Raw genomic sequence first — 15,406 nt, 5'->3', positions numbered from 1 at the left:
AGTCTCGGACGGCTCTGGACAGTGGCACGGCGAATTGCAACTACCTCCCTCATCGCTAGGCTACGCTAGTCGACGCCACCAACAGGCTTGTGGCACTGTATGGGGAGTACTCATCATTCCTCTCCCACAAGTCTTGTCATACTTGTATCTCCGCAGACTCCGACAGCATCTGGTGTGGGGGGACGGCACGGCGTCGTTCGTATCGGTCGGACCCGTATGCGTTCCACCGGTGCACGTCGGTGCGGGGTCGCCTTGGCGCACGTCGTCCGTTGCAATGGTGGTCGCTCCTTCCCGTCCTCCCGACGAGCCTTTTCCGACCGTCTCCTCGGCTACAGTCCCATGGCGCCGAATCCGAATCCGGCCAATCCCGAAGCCCGGGACATTCCCACCGCGCAAGACGTCACCACGTCGGGAGGGGTGTGGGCACCCACTTCGGCCAAACGTGACAAACTCGCCGAACTCCTCGGAGAACTCGGGCCGCTACAGACACTCGACGACGTCGCCACGAAGGAACAAGTGCTCGATTTGTGGTTGGCGGATGGACTCGCCGCCATTGTTCGAATGACGGATTGTACGACTCACAATCACGACAACGACAACAACAACAACAATAAAGAGAACAACGATAGCACCCACGACGATATCATTGCCCGTGTGCAGGAATGGTGGCGCACCAAGGCGGACACCGCCACGACACCGGTACTGCATTCCGTAACCTGGGAAGAATACCTACGGGACGTCTCGCGGGAACTGGAACGCTCCTTGGCGACTTTGCCGCCGGATCGGGTCCTCCGGAACGTCCGGGACTATCTCGACCCCTTCACCCTCCCACAGCCTCCCGGAGTCGACCCACGGCCAGTCGTGACCGACGAATGGACGTCCGGACTCAACGACGACGATGACCATTGGAAGACGGCCGTTGTGCGATTTCGACTCTTGTTGGCGCAAGCCACCGCCGATACGTTGCAAACGGCGTGGAAGACCTTGACGACCCCCTCGGACCAGGACGTGGATCGCGCCGCCACAAGGGGGGAAGCCCTGTCCCCCGCCAGCACCCTGCCACTCGAGGCATTGCACTCCGTCCTGGACGCCTTTCTAGCCGGGACCTGTCACGATCGCGTCGAGGCTCTCTGGAATCTCCTGGATCGAGATGGCGACGGCCGACTGGATCAGGACGAAATGAATCTCGTCTGTTCTCTGGCCATCCAACCAGTCCAACTGGCCTTGACACGGCTCTTTCGGGAAGCTCTGGAAGCTCGGCCCGTCCGGGCAGCCTGGGACGACAAGGATACGCCACTACCGATGGGTTGGCGACAACGCCGGTCGCAAGCTCGAGAAACGAAACGACTCGGCAATATGTTTCCCAAAACACTGCAGCGACACTTTGTCAACGAGGTCGAAATGCCGCACCGGCTACGGTGTATCTACGCCTGGGCCAATAAAACACACCAAAATAACAGTATTGAGTCCGTCATGGTGGACGAGTCCACGCAGGGGAGTTGGAGCGGACGGAAACGCTACGTCGAGCTTCAGCCCAAAATCAGTCTCGACGAGTTTCGCCAAGTCCAGCAGGAACACTTTACTCATCTCGATCGAGTCGGCACAGAATTTCTCAAGAGCTTTCGTGAAGACTTGTGGGTCGCTCAGGGTAAGGGTCGACAAAATCGGGAGCTCCTACGGGATTGTACACTCTTCATGACGGCCGTATGTACAGTCGATTACATTATTATGATTCTGTAGTTAGACCGGGGCAACTCCTCGATTTCCTAGTGAATACATTTTATTCTACTCTATACTCTCTCTCTCTCTCTATAAGTTTGAATCGACGTCATAATCACGTTCGCGGTTTCTTGTGCGGATGGGTCTGGGACGAGGAAGAAGAAAAATGGTACCGACCGTAGTGGTCTTGGGTTGCGGATGGTGGTGCGTCGTTTGACCAACGGGCCGAGCCAGCGACCGACTGGACGACGTCGTTCGACCACGGTTGACCCTGTTCCACCTCCTGCCACGATGTCGAGTGTACCGTCGCGTTCCCCAACAGGGCCAGTGCCTGGCGTTGGCGGTCGTCCGACAAATACCCCAACATGCCGTAACGTTCCAAAATGCGGTACAAAAAGCACAAAAAGTCGGCATCGGGGTCGGGCGCAAAGTCGATCGTCATGGGGTCGCAGTACATGGAAACGTCCGCATCGTTCATCACGGCATCGAAACCTCCGTACGCAAAAGCACTCCGTTCCATTACCTGAATAATGGCGGCGGCGTCCTCTAGCGTGACCGTGGGACGCCACATGAGCCGGGCGTGCGCTTGCGACAAACGAATGAGAGACTCGAGAAAACGAACCGTCACGGGAATGGTGTTACTTTGCGATGACCGACACTTTTCGTAGTGCCGTTCCAGTAAAGTGGCCGCCTCGTCGCTAATAACCGGCAGGAAACGTTCTTTCACGACCGCAATATAGGCCCGTAACTTTTCCATCGTCCAAGGTTCTTCCAGATTGGCGTCGTCGCCCGCATCCGCAACGTCGAAACCTGCCCCTTGGATGGCCCGATTCAACAAATACGTTGTCACCTTGCTGTCGCGCTCGGCGTCGGACGTGTCGACCAGCTTGAAAATAAGATCGAAACGGGAAAGGAGCGGCGTACCGAGACCGGTGTTGTAGGAGAGACTGGCGTGGTTGTCGTATAGGCAGTCGCGGGGATTCATGACGGCAATAATGGTCGCCCGGCAATTGAGCTTGCACACGATGCCGGCCTTGGCGACGGATAGCGTTTGCTGTTCCATGGCCTCGTGGATGGTGGTCCGATCTTTTTCCTGAATGCAACCGAATTCGTCGATACAGCACACGCCCTTGTCGGCCAAGACCAGAGCTCCCGCTTCCAAGGAGAATTCCTTCCCACTCCCTTCGCGTACGGCAGCGCATGTGAGACCCGCCGATGTGGTCCCTACACCCGTCGTTAGCACCGACCGGGGACACAGGGCAGCGGCAAAGCGGAGGAACTGAGATTTGCCCGTCCCTTTGACGGTAACGTGTGGATCCAGCATACCGTCAGAGGACAGGGTGAGTATAAAGCGGCACACAAAAGAGAATTCAACTTTTAACGACGGAACTTACCGGGATCCCCGACCAGCAGCAAATGCGATTGATCCCGTCGTCTCGTGTGGACTGCTTGCTCCTGCTTTTTCGGCGGTTTGGATGCCGCGGCGGTGTCACCGCCAAAATAAGTGGCGGATCGCGAGGATGGATGGCTGGCCTCATTGGTGATTGTTTGAAAGGGTTCAGGGGCGTCCGTTTGGGCGGGTTTCGATGTCGACGCGGACTCCGTCGACGAGTCGGCAGAACTGGTAGGGTACGCGTCGGACGAAACACCCCCGGTCAAGGTCAGTAGGAGGGCCAACTTGATCACTTGCAGACCATACAGTTTCGGACAAACGGCCTTGCAAATAAAGTCACGGGCCGCAACGGGTTGTTTCTGGTGGGACGGTTCACTCCAGTAGGTGTCAAACTCTTTGCGGAATTTGTCCAGTTCGCCGACGCCGTGGCCGCCCCCAGTTCCTGCATTCTTCCACGCCGACGAGTTTTTTTCGGCCACCACCCGGATTGAATGTGCCGTCATGGCGATTCCGACGTGACATTCCACGTCGGGCTGTACGTTAGGTTGGTGCCACTGTGCGAGTAGACTACCGACGACGATGACCTCGTCACCCGGCTGGACCTGATCGACCAAATCGTGCTGCAGTTTAATCAACAAACTGCGCGGAATGTGACCGACCCCGAGTCGCGCTGCAGCTTCCTGTATTTTGACTTCTTGATAATCGGTATGAACGGAGCCGCCGTCGACGACCTGTAGGTTGGTTCCCCGACAGCGGACGCCGTTGTCGTTCCCGAGTAGCGGACAGCGTGTCGGGGTCACCAAAGCGTTGTGTCGTTGTTCCAGATCGGCGTGGACCCGGACGATACGCTGGCAACCCTGCGATCCCCGACACTGGAAAGTCCTCGCCGATTCGTACATTTGTACGGGACTCGCGCGGACGACGGTCCCCGAAACTTGGACAATCTTCCCAACGTCCTGGGCTTGCACCGTGCCGAGTGACGTTTGACAACAGGAGGGTGGCAAGTGCACTAGACGGGCGTGTACACGGGTAGCCGCGGTCGTACCGTCACCGCCGTCCTTGTCACCCTTGACGAGAAGCGGATGCTGCAGTGTTTCCAAAGGCGCAGCCTCGAGACGCCGCGCCCAGTCGCGCTGGGCGGTAACGACAGCGTTCTCCAACAAGGGCAGGAGCGTTGCCGGATACCGCAAGAGCAAGTGTCCCAGAATTGGGTCCGCGCAGAGCAAATCAAAGGCATCTATCGTTATAGAATAGTCGCGAGTGGTATTGCTAGTTTGCGTCAAAAGTCCCGTCAAGGAGTGTTGGCAGGTTTCCGACGACAACAAGTGTCGGACAAAGCGTTCTTCGACTTGGGCTGGACTACCCAAGTCTTTGTACGAGGCTTGTCGTAGACGCTCTACCGACCATTCTTCTTCCTGCTCTCGAGAGACGTGGGTGGAAGGGCTGTCGTCATGTGGCAATGACGGCGGTGTCCTGGTCCCCGCCATTGTACTGCGTCTGAACACAACACAATGCAATCGAGGGAGGCGTCCTTTTGGAAAAGGAACACCGAAAACCAACCTTGGGGCAAGGAAACCTGTGTGTCCCACCTGACAGTGAGTGACAGTGACAGTGTATGGGAATGTGTGACTAACCGTTTATAACTGGAACGCGATATTACTAGCTATTATATATCGTGTCGTAACTCTTACGACAGAAACTATCGCATAGTCAATCCACACTTCATGTAAAGGAACATCTTGGCATCGTTGTGGACCCCAGCCTAATGTGGACTGCTCAACCCGATACACCTACAAACGGTTTAATCACCGATTGGATTGTATGAAGAAAGGGATAGCAATGCATACGTTGTTTCACAGTCAAACAGGATGCGCAAGATTCTTGATAGGGCCTCACTCTCTGTCATATCTGTAAATTGATGATACAGAATCCTTGGATTGCTATGATATGCTTTCTAGTACCTAGTTGTCTATTAATTCTTGTAGAATAAGGCAGCAGCACACTATCTATACTAAATGCAAATTACAAGTAACAATGACCAACTGTGTGTAGACAAATTTGTTTTCAGGTTGCGCAAACCATTGTATAAAAGAAAGATCAAGTGCTTAACATACACAAAGGGAACAATAAAACTCTTTTTTCTCTGACAATTTCAAGTGCTCTCCCGCCATTTTTAAATCCTTGAAAGTCTTGCGCAACAATGTATGTTGTCCCAACCATTTCCACGGTCCATTCCGTCCCACCGGAAGCCAGGCCAAGTTCCGTGGAAGGGTTTGTTTTGTCCTTCTTTTGCAATATTCTTGGTATACTTACCACTACCTACAACTTTGGATACCGTGGAGCTGGTGAGGAAAATATTGTCTCTTCCTGTGGAGCTGGGTACATGGAAGCCAATTTTGCCCATCTTCAGCTCTGCTGTGACATCACCATCTACAAAGAAAAGGCATGTTGGGCCAAAATTGTCAGTGCCAATCTTGACGCTTCTGTTGGTTGCTTTGTCTCCATTAACCAGTGGGTCGCGTTGGCCCAGACGTTGAGCCGTTGCCTCAAAGCCGTATATGCCAATATGGATGACCACAAGCATCATCTCAAGGAAGTCATGCCTGACTTCACCAACCATCGGCTTGAGCATTTGGTGAGCAGCCACAAACACGACAGTGAGTTGGACCGTCGTATCTCTACCTGTGGACCCTACTTCTCAATGAATTGTCTCTTCAAAATGGTCGGAACTCAATTCAATGATTTCTAAGTGACCTTTCTCTTGCGTGTTACCGTAGCCTTCAGTTGGTATGTGGTGTTTTGTTTGACCAGGTTGTCACAAATTATCAGGTACTTCTGTCAATGAGTAGATCAAACCTTACATTGTAACGTTGGTTGGGTATTTGTTTGTGGAACTTCAATTGGTTGAGGCAATTCTGTATAAAACCTGGAATCCAAAAATAGTCAGGAATGGAGGGTTTGCTTTCCTGTCACAAACCCTCCAATCAAATAAACTCGGAGCACTATCAATATTCCGAGATGGGAAGAGATTTACTTTTGGTAAAGATTGGGAATTTGGGCGAGTGCTTCGGGACTTACCAACAAGCTCAAATAATGCTTGGGGTCCATGGCCGTTGCAGTGTCCCATGAAAATGTCCGGCATGAATGTTCCAGTTTGACCCCGTCGAACCGTTTTGTCCCCCGTCAATGTGTGAAGCTTCTGTTCCAAGTCTGTTAGTAAGTCGTGACAAATGCGCAAGAGTTGGCGACAGTGCGGGGAATCCACTACGTCTTCCGGTAGAAAGCCACTTCCACGCCTTGTCGACTCCCCCCACAATATTCCAGGGCTTGCGAAACGGTGAAAAGTGAATGCTGTAGATTTCAGCCGGATCAGTGTACATGCAATCTTCATATGTTTCTTGATGGTTGGCTCGAAATGGCGGTGGATTCCGGAAGCGAATATCCATACACATACGGGCTAGTTCGAGAAAGAGAACTCCCTCCACAGGAAACATTGTCGCGGAAATTATCGCTCGGTATCGATGCCCATGTCCTTTGAGGTTCTTGCATCACAACAGATTCCCCCGGTAGCTCTCTACTAGGGCTTCCGGTTCATCCGAATCGTCGTCCTCATACCTCGGAACAGGAAAAGCATTGTCGACGGCCGGATTGTTGGCATTCAGAGCCAACGCAATCTCACGTCTCGTCTTGTGCTTTTTCTCCGTTTTTCCTTGCTGGACTGGAAGGTCACGGCCGTGTCTGGCATACATTTTGACAGAGAGAGAAAATCCAGGTTGCTGCTCATAGTAGCGTGAATAGAGAGACCTTGACAAAAATGCACTGGAACTCCTTTTCTAATTTACAGTTAACACAAACTGCAAGGAAGGATTCAGAAAACTGCCCTAATTTCCAGAAAGCTTGGCATGCTCCATTGACAGTGTGTGACAGTGATGATAGCCAGTGACAGTGAATGCGAATGAGAACTAACTGTAATATAACTGGAATGTAATATTACTAGCTACACCATGTCCATGCCTCTTGCGACAAACGTTTCAATGGTACGAGTATGGAACGGTAACGCCGTTTCCACTACCGCAAGCAGGCTAGCAGGATGGATCGATACGACAGCCACGCTAACAGTAAAGTAATCAAAGGCAAGACAACCTTTCCGAAGTATGGTTGTTCCGTCGCGCCGTGCTTGCTAGAGTAGAAAGGCCTCCCAGTTAATCATTCAGAGGGGTAGTTCACTTCCAACGTTTTTTCTTTCCTTGTCGACCCACACGATGCGTCGAAGGAAACTGCTGTTGGGATGTTGTGTGGGAACTGCAACCGCAACCGCGACTCCCACGGTAGCGTTCGTATTCGACGGACGCCGCCGTCCCGCAAGCCGCATCACCCATCGACCGACGGGTCTCACCCCATCGATCTTAACATCCGTATCTGCACGGAAGGATGACACGACCGAGGACTCGATCATCCGGAAGACGTCAGGGTACACCGATTCGAGTGTCACCTCCAAAGGCCTCGTGACGGTGTTGACCGATTTGGTCAATTGGGTTGGTGGGACGAACGCGTTACGGTCCACGGTTCTCCCAGATCCCACACAGTCACGACCACCACCGACTCGACCGTCGGATCTGTTGGAACGCATTCGTGCGGATTACGTGGACAAGAATTACTTGTGGACCGGGGATATCGATTTGGCCTGTTTCGATCCGCACTGCCGCTTTACCGATCCGACCCTTTCCTTCGAAGGCACCGCGACGTTTGTACGGAATATTCGCAACCTTCGACCCATCGTGGACGCACTCGTTGTGCCACCGGACGGTCACTGTCGCTCCGAGCTTTTGGAAATTGAGCAACGGGACGCTGTGGACGTCAACGACAGCGATGGTCAGGGGTACATCGAAACGCGCTGGAACATGGTTGGCGTACTCAATCAACTACCTTGGCGACCCAAAATCGACGTTATCGGGCGGACCCAGTTTTGGTACCGACCGTGTCGAGACAATCGGGACGACGCGGCTCTGCACGTGTACCGGTACGACGAGGAATGGGAGATTCCCGCCGGACGGGCTCTCCTCCAGCTTGTGACTCCCGCCGATACCGTCCCCAACACGACGCGTGGGGTGAGGCTTGACTAGCTAGAGCGAGGTAGATATCTTCTTTAGAAAGGGTTAGAAAACGTCCCAGGTACGGATGGGTCTGTGGGAAAAGCAACATTACTACACAAGTATATAAAGTTGTCTAGCACTTACTAGAGAGATGCTATCTATCCTACGGCTACGTCTGGTCTGCCTACAGTGCGGTCCCACGCTCCAAGTTTTGTCGTATTTCAGCCGTGTGTTGTTCGTAGTTGCGTTTGATTTTTTCGTTGAAATGCTTGTTGCGTTTGTTAATGTAGCCGACGTCTTCATCGTCCGGTGCGTTGTCTTCCTTTTCCTTGCGTTTCCGGTCCCGTTTTTGTCGTTTTTCGATCCGCCGTTGCAGTTCGTTCGCGAGTCGCTGTGCACCGAGTCGTTCCCGTTCCGGATGGTCCACGGCGGTCTCGAGTGGATCGTAGGTCGTCGTCGTCGTCGACAACGGCACGTCCACACCCACATTCCCTCGGTGAGCGGACGGCAAACTCCGCAAACTGCGTTCGTAATTGCGATGTTGCCCTTGCGGATTGTGGTAATCGTTGACGTGAAAGCGTTGGCGTTCCGCCGTGGCGGCCTGGGCTTCCGCCCGGCGTACCGCGTCCACCGCTTGTTCCGGAACCGCCGTGACGCGTTGCGACTCGGCAACTCCGTTCGATCCCAGATGCTGTCCTTCCGATTGGACAGCCTGTTGATTGAGTTGCCGTGCCTGGTTCATTCGTTGTTTCAGTTGACGGAGACGTTGGTTCCGGCGGGTCGCGGAAGCCGTGGGAGTGTTTGCTTCCGGTGGCGCGAGTGGAGGGGACTCCCCGGCAGGCACGACATTGTGTGCCTCCGTAGCGGTGTCCGGCTCACAGTCAGGCTGCATACGGATGGATGTATGAATGGATGAATGAATCAAGGTACGGGAGGTACGGCACGAAGGAACTATCTATCTATTTTTAGTCCGTTTCTCCCTCGGGGCACTCACAGTCAATTGCGTTTTGGGATTCGGACGGATCGTGCAGGTCAACGCGTTCGATGGGCCAGTGTGGGGAACAACCTCCGCACTGACACAAACACACACACACACATGCAAAAAGTAACCGATAGAAAGTGCAAATGTACTAGTCTTTTTATGAAATATAGATGTCCCCCAAGCGTTCTGGAATCGCCACGCAACTGTACACACACACACATACATTCCATACACCGTATCATAAATCTACACGACGATGGCGTCTACCAACTCGGACACGGCTCCGATTGGCAGTAGTGCTAATGGTAGCAGTACTAATCCTAATCCACAAGATGCCGTATCCAGTCAATGGAAGACTCCCAGCGCGGCTTACCAACAAATGTACGGGGTGTGCGGGGTCCCGGACGACGTGACGCCCACGGCGGAAGAGGAACTCGTGTTGCGGTTCTACGACACCATCCGGGCCTACGAGCGTCAGGCCGCACGTCTCCAGGACGACGCCGCCCGTGCCAAACTGGCCTCTCGGGATGCCGCCTTTCAAGCCGCGTCCGTCTCGCGGAATCCACGGAAACGGAGAGAACGGACGCGTATCACCACCACCACGACGACGACGGAGGATTCGGACGATCCCCACAGCGCGGACGAGAACGACGAAGACGACGACGCGGCATCGGACGACGCCGAAGCGCGTCACGCGCGACGCGAAGCCAAACTCGAAGAGTTGCGGGATCAAGTCGCCCAAGCTCACCAATTGGCACAGGAGAGGACTCGCGTGGACGAGCCCCCCCCCACGACGTGGCAAACAGCCAACGTGGACGACGCGGTCGACGTTGGGTCGCAACCCGTCCTCAAGAAAAAGAAACGAATCGAGTCCGACCCGTCGGAACCCACGTCGTCTCTTATTGCCAATATTACCGTGGCGCAGACTCCGCCCCACGACTTTTCGAAAACACTCGCCTTGGTGCCGGGACGAACGCTCTGGCCGACCACCATTTCGACGACGGAACCCGCCGCGTGGACACCGCCCGCCGGATGTACGCAACCCAACGAAGGGGCCTTTGCCGTGCACTTGGACAACTTTGATATACTCCAAGCACAAAACGGATCGGGCAACAATACCGTCGCCGTCAAGTTCACGGCACCCTCGGATTCCAAACGATTCAGTATCAATATTGCCGCACCCGATCACGAAGAATTCCACTCGGTACTCTTTCATTTCAATCCCCGACAACACGAACGCGGGGGCCAACTTATTGTCAACGACAAACAAGAAGGAATATGGGGACAAGCCATTGCCATTCCGCTCAGTCAAGTTCCTCTCGTTTTTGGACAAACCGCTTGCACTCTGCTCATCCAAGTCAACGGCGAAGGCTTCGACATATTCCTCGAAGGACAGCACTGCGCACGCTTGGAACACCGCAAAGAAATTGCCACCGACACCGATCACCTCGTTCTCCAATTCCCATCGACGGACGACTACGGCAGTCCAGAAAATTGGCTCGTCCACAAGGTTTGGTGGGGCAATCAACCAATCTTGGCCAAAGGCGATCTGGCCAATGTGGCCGGAGTCCACACCTACAATGCCCTCCATCCCCGTAAACTCTTTGTCTCTCGTCTCGCCAAAATATTTTCCGAAGCCGAAGTGGATTTGCGCCGCGCCGAACTTGAACGCGCCTTTCGACAATACGGAGGTGTACACGGCGTTTCCGTTATTGTCCCCACCAACGCTACCTTTGCCTTTGTAGAAACGGAATCGGAACGCGCCGCCGATTTGGCTCTCCAAGAAATGACCGCACAGTATCGGGTGAGTCGGGCTCGACGGTCTCGACACGAAGCCCTCCAAGAAGAACGGGCGGCCGCCGAAGCCTCCGCACGCGGGGAAACGAAGGAACACACCGTGTGGGACTAACATTAGACCCAATACAGTGCGCTGGGGATATGTGTGGTTTGTACAAAGGGAAGCTGACGTGATGACACCGCACGCAACGTGAGCCTATCCCTCGGATATGTCACTGCTGGAGCTTTTGCAAAAGTGACCTGGTGAAAACGGCGTTCGAATGACATTTCTGCTGTTTGGGCCAGCGTATCCACGAACAGTGCAAACGTACAGGACATTAACAAGGTGACAAGAAAAGACAGCAGTAGGTGACGCGTTGCTCCTACTCACGCCTTACTTTACAGTTGATTGTCGTAAAGGGACAAGCTTTTGGTCACATCAAACGTGTTTGGGTCTGGCGTAGAATAATCCTGATCCCCCTACCGCTTACAATCGTCTCGCATATACACGCAACTCCTAAGACAACTTACTTGAGTGACATGCCCTCACGTTTGTCGCTGACAATTTACGGTACGGTTGATACGACGTCACCATCTGGCACAAGATGGAGCGGGGCCTTGCCGGCAGCTTTCGGTCAAATCAAACTACTCCAACCCTACTCTCTTTGGTATACTGCGTAGACGCACAGTTGCTCGTCACGTCGCACTGAGAGACGATAAGCAATTCGGCTTTGTTGTTGTTCGCGCGTCCCAGTGCCTAAGGATCCCATGTTGTATCTTGTGTATGATACCCACATTTCCCTCCAAATAGTAAGACCTGGAGGTGACAAGCAGAATTTGTATACCAATTGACCGTTCACGCATCAGGTGGCACCCACATTTCTAGCAAACAGCAAAACGTTTGATCTAGGCCGGAAAAATGTCAAAGGGAAAGGACCGCTTGATGTGACATGTTCGGAATGCCACCGTAGTGTCTGGCCTACTCAAAGGGACACCAACGTTCTGGCCAGACGAGCAACGGATGCTTTTGATGTTCTCAGCACTTGTACCGAAGACCACCGACCGACGATGCAAACTCGTCTGGAGACTTCCTTCGTTCACAGAAAGACACGATGGATGCTGCAGTTCGGATAGTCGTACTGGTTTATGTTAGATAAAAATTCCAATAGGCTTCATCAAGTTCGACTCGCCGTCGAAATTATATAATTTAAGAAAGCGATCAACCCTCATTCATCTACCATAAGTCTGCAAAACAGATCCAAAGTAAATTCTGCAAAAAAGTGTCGGACGCTCGACTCTGTCTTCGTTATTGCTATGTGCGTGTTTCGTATTTACAGTCATCGTCGCTTCAGACTCACTTGAAATTTACTATGTAACGCTTTTCCATTTGACTGTGAGCATAAATACGATCGTGATTTACAGTTAAAAATTCAATTTTGAAGGGAGATCGGTGGAAGCCAAAATGTATCACTTTTCTTGGTTACCTTGTTTTATTTATTGCTTTCACATAAAGAAATTTCAGCGATTAACTGACACTCCCACAAAACAGCTCATCACTCACTCACTGTCAGTTTGCAGTTTGCTGTGGTTGGACAGATTTTGTACACCGCAACGGAATGACGACGTCAACTGACTTTGAACGGTGAAGCTCCTCCTTGACGTTTCATGAAAAGTGATGTACGGTACATATTGACTTGCGAATATTAGATACGAGGTCACGCTTGTACTCTCGTTCTTTTTCATATGTTAAGCAATTGCATTGCAAAGAAACAATAGCTGCAGCGAGGACCAAGTGTCGCATGGACTGATCATGGAACTTGTAACCCAGGAAGCACGCGAAACGATACCCTTGCAGCAAGCGAGCTCCGACGATGAAAGGGTGAAAATTACTTTGCGAAAGGCGTTGCATGACGCTGTGGAGCAATTGGAAGAGAACTTATCCAGTTTCCGACGTTCCGAGACTGCAAGTGTACTCGACCGAGACGACAACATCAGCATTGATTCCGAATTGCGACACCTCCACTGGTTTTCGCAAAGCATCCGCGAAGAACTTGCCGAGTTCGAAGACTCATGGGAGCATAGTCAAATCGAACATTCCCCCGTCATGAATGAAAACATGAAAGGCTTCATCGATCTAGAAAGCTCTAGTAGTGCCACCCAGCTAACCGAGAGTTGCACCCACTGTGAAGAAGATGATGATGAATGTATATTATCAGGCTTACCAAAATTCGTAATACTCTCGTCACCTGAAAGCGAACAAAGCGAAAGTCACAGTTTGTGCGTCAATATAAACACTTTGTGTCCTGCGGAAAGAGCTTTGTGTCAAGGCAAATTACCTGTTCCAAACCAGGCGATCACCAAACTGGTCGCAAGAGCGGCGTCAACGAATCACACCATTAGTGGCAAACATCTGCCCCTTGTGAGGAACACTCAAGATGATTACTATTTCCGCTCCCTAAAAATTCACCACGAAAAATATGGGGTGGCGCTACTGGCGAGCGCACATTTCAGCGGGACTTTGCTGCTCATGAGCGACTTGCTGGATCGCTCACGACAGCCATAGTACGCAGGAATAGTCGGTAACATACCCGTCATTTTCCGTCTCAAACAACCAGAGGTGGTGTAATTCGCCCGTCCCTAGATGTGGCCGTCATGCACACATTGATGAGCGAGCTCTCCACATCAAGATCGCATCAAAAACCTGTATTTGCATTTAGAGAAAGCGGGCTTTCAGCCAGGATGTCAAGAGAATTGCGTTCCTGATGCCGGGGTGCGTTGTATACTACCATCGCTTTTTTTCAAAGTGAGACCTTCAAAGGAAACAAGGTCAATACGGAGATCTGTATGTGAACAATGAATAATTGAGGTAATCTGACAGTTTGCGGAAGTTGTCAACCGTAAATTGCACCGATTTTATTTCTCTTTGTAATGCGCAAGCCGAGTTCAACAAGTTTTGCCGCCACTCGAACATTTAAAGAATTTCCAATGAGCTTCCATTGTTGCTTCCTTGTTATCGTTTCCGGAAATGAAAAGGTGGAAGGAAAACCGAAGATTCGTGCCAGTTCAGATCCAGAAAAGTATCGTAGATGCTTGGGCAAGTCGAGTCCCTGGTCCCAGGCATCGTCAAACTTCCGGTCCTCGGGGTTGGTCAAACGAATTCTGTCCCGATAAGGTCCCGTATAAAGGACACTTCCTGTACCTTTGACAAACTTTCCATAGCTGCTTGTAAAGCAAGCACTACGTAGGCTCTCCGGTGTCACAATGTCAAAGCACCAAGCAGCGTTGCGCTGTAGAATACTTTGCGGTATGCGCAAAGAGGTCTTTTGATGCTCGGTCAAATCCTTATCCAAAAATTCGGCCACAGAAGAAACTTTAACAGTAGAGTCGCGCAAACCTTTGATATTCAGATTGGGCAAATTTGTATCTGGCGTAATTGGACGTAGATCACTGTCAGCCATTTTCGTTTTTGCGTGTACGTGAAATTGTAGATCATTGTCGTTAGAGTCATGAATCTCGGTGGAGCGAACGGCCAAGCAAAAGTACCTGGGACGATCGTTGGGAACACCAACTTGTGTTGGGTTCAAATGAAAGTGCTTAATGATGTACTGCCGACTTTGCAAGATTGTGTTCCATTTTCGACAGCTCTGCGAACTTTCAAAACCAACAACATTTTCCAGAAAAATAAGTTTGGGCAAGTTTTCAGACGGGAGTTCAAGCAAGAGATCGCACAGATGCAAAAAGCTACGGGAGCGAGGATCTTCCAATTCTTGGTCTTGATTAGAATGCTGTCGTGTATGTGGTTGGCAAGGCGGACTCATCATCCAAATATCGGCTCGATATTCGAATATTTGGTTCATTGTGAGTTTCTCAATCCGTACCGCTTTCTGGATGACTAGACTATGATTGTGCTCAAAAACTTCAATGCAAAGGTCTGAGTGATCGAGAGCAGCACTGCAGAACAGCTCGGGTGGATCTGACGGATAGACGATTTGGATGGCTTCCTGCAAGGCCATTGTCCAGCCTCCGACGCCGGCGAAAAACTCCACGTACCGCAGCGGCGCTGTATCTGGCATTCCAACAGGATTTTCTCGAACAAGATCGGTATGAGAGCGCTTCATTGCTCTTTGATATCTCCCAAAACCCTCTTTAAAGATATTGTCGTGATTATGAAGCATGAGGGACAGGGAACCAGATTTGTGAGGTCGACGGGATTTGTCCAAATTCGAATCCTGACTGGGAAAAAAAGTTCGTGAACTGATATGTCGTGTAGGACATTGAAAATATGATTAACATATGTTACATGACATCCAATGTAACTTCGTGATCACAGAGCGAATACGTACTCAAGCGTTTTTCGCTGTGGCCGGGAATCTCGGAGCTCTAAAAAGATACTTGTTTGCTAAACTCTACTCTCTGTTAGTTGCTCCGACACAAATCATCATC

At 51.7% G+C, this 15,406-nt stretch overlaps 6 protein-coding genes across 6 annotated transcripts; 3 read left to right on the top strand and 3 right to left on the bottom strand.

Moving 5' to 3' along the window:
• Positions 1-108: 108 nt before the first annotated feature.
• On the top strand, positions 109-1,740 carry PHATRDRAFT_50295 (predicted protein; the record flags this gene model as incomplete). Its single annotated transcript, XM_002185199.1, has 1 exon — positions 109-1,740. Exon 1 carries the CDS (start codon positions 217-219, stop codon positions 1,738-1,740), a length of 1,524 nt encoding a protein of 507 aa, XP_002185235.1. The 5' UTR covers positions 109-216.
• Positions 1,741-2,305: 565 nt separating this feature from the next.
• Positions 2,306-4,092, bottom strand: PHATRDRAFT_981 (predicted protein; the record flags this gene model as incomplete). Its single annotated transcript, XM_002185114.1, has 4 exons — positions 2,306-2,529; positions 2,626-3,015; positions 3,114-3,174; positions 3,367-4,092. Coding segments are annotated over 4 exons (1,401 nt in total), but the record flags the coding sequence as incomplete, so codon positions are not given.
• Positions 4,093-7,374: 3,282 nt separating this feature from the next.
• Positions 7,375-8,356, top strand: PHATRDRAFT_50293 (predicted protein; the record flags this gene model as incomplete). The annotated part of the gene is made up of 1 exon (XM_002185198.1): positions 7,375-8,356. The coding sequence occupies one exon, from the start codon at positions 7,375-7,377 to the stop codon at positions 8,233-8,235; it is 861 nt and encodes a 286-aa protein (XP_002185234.1). The 3' UTR covers positions 8,236-8,356.
• A 33-nt stretch (positions 8,357-8,389) lies between these two features.
• Positions 8,390-9,097, bottom strand: PHATRDRAFT_41210 (predicted protein; the record flags this gene model as incomplete). The annotated part of the gene is made up of 1 exon (XM_002185113.1): positions 8,390-9,097. One exon carries the CDS (start codon positions 9,095-9,097, stop codon positions 8,390-8,392), a length of 708 nt encoding a protein of 235 aa, XP_002185149.1.
• A 346-nt stretch (positions 9,098-9,443) lies between these two features.
• PHATRDRAFT_50292 (predicted protein) lies at positions 9,444-11,096 on the top strand (the record flags this gene model as incomplete). Its single annotated transcript, XM_002185197.1, has 1 exon — positions 9,444-11,096. One exon carries the CDS (start codon positions 9,444-9,446, stop codon positions 11,094-11,096), a length of 1,653 nt encoding a protein of 550 aa, XP_002185233.1.
• Positions 11,097-13,908: 2,812 nt separating this feature from the next.
• On the bottom strand, positions 13,909-15,036 carry PHATRDRAFT_16674 (predicted protein; the record flags this gene model as incomplete). Its single annotated transcript, XM_002185112.1, has 1 exon — positions 13,909-15,036. A coding segment is annotated over one exon (1,128 nt), but the record flags the coding sequence as incomplete, so codon positions are not given.
• Positions 15,037-15,406: the final 370 nt, after the last annotated feature.

The sequence above is a fragment of the Phaeodactylum tricornutum genome, chromosome 28, assembly GCF_000150955.2.
Source record: "Phaeodactylum tricornutum CCAP 1055/1 chromosome 28, whole genome shotgun sequence".
Taxonomy (NCBI): Eukaryota; Bacillariophyta; class Bacillariophyceae; order Surirellales; family Neidiaceae; genus Phaeodactylum; species Phaeodactylum tricornutum.
Note: the sequence above shows the minus strand (reverse complement) of the source record. Positions and strands in the feature narration are given on the sequence as shown.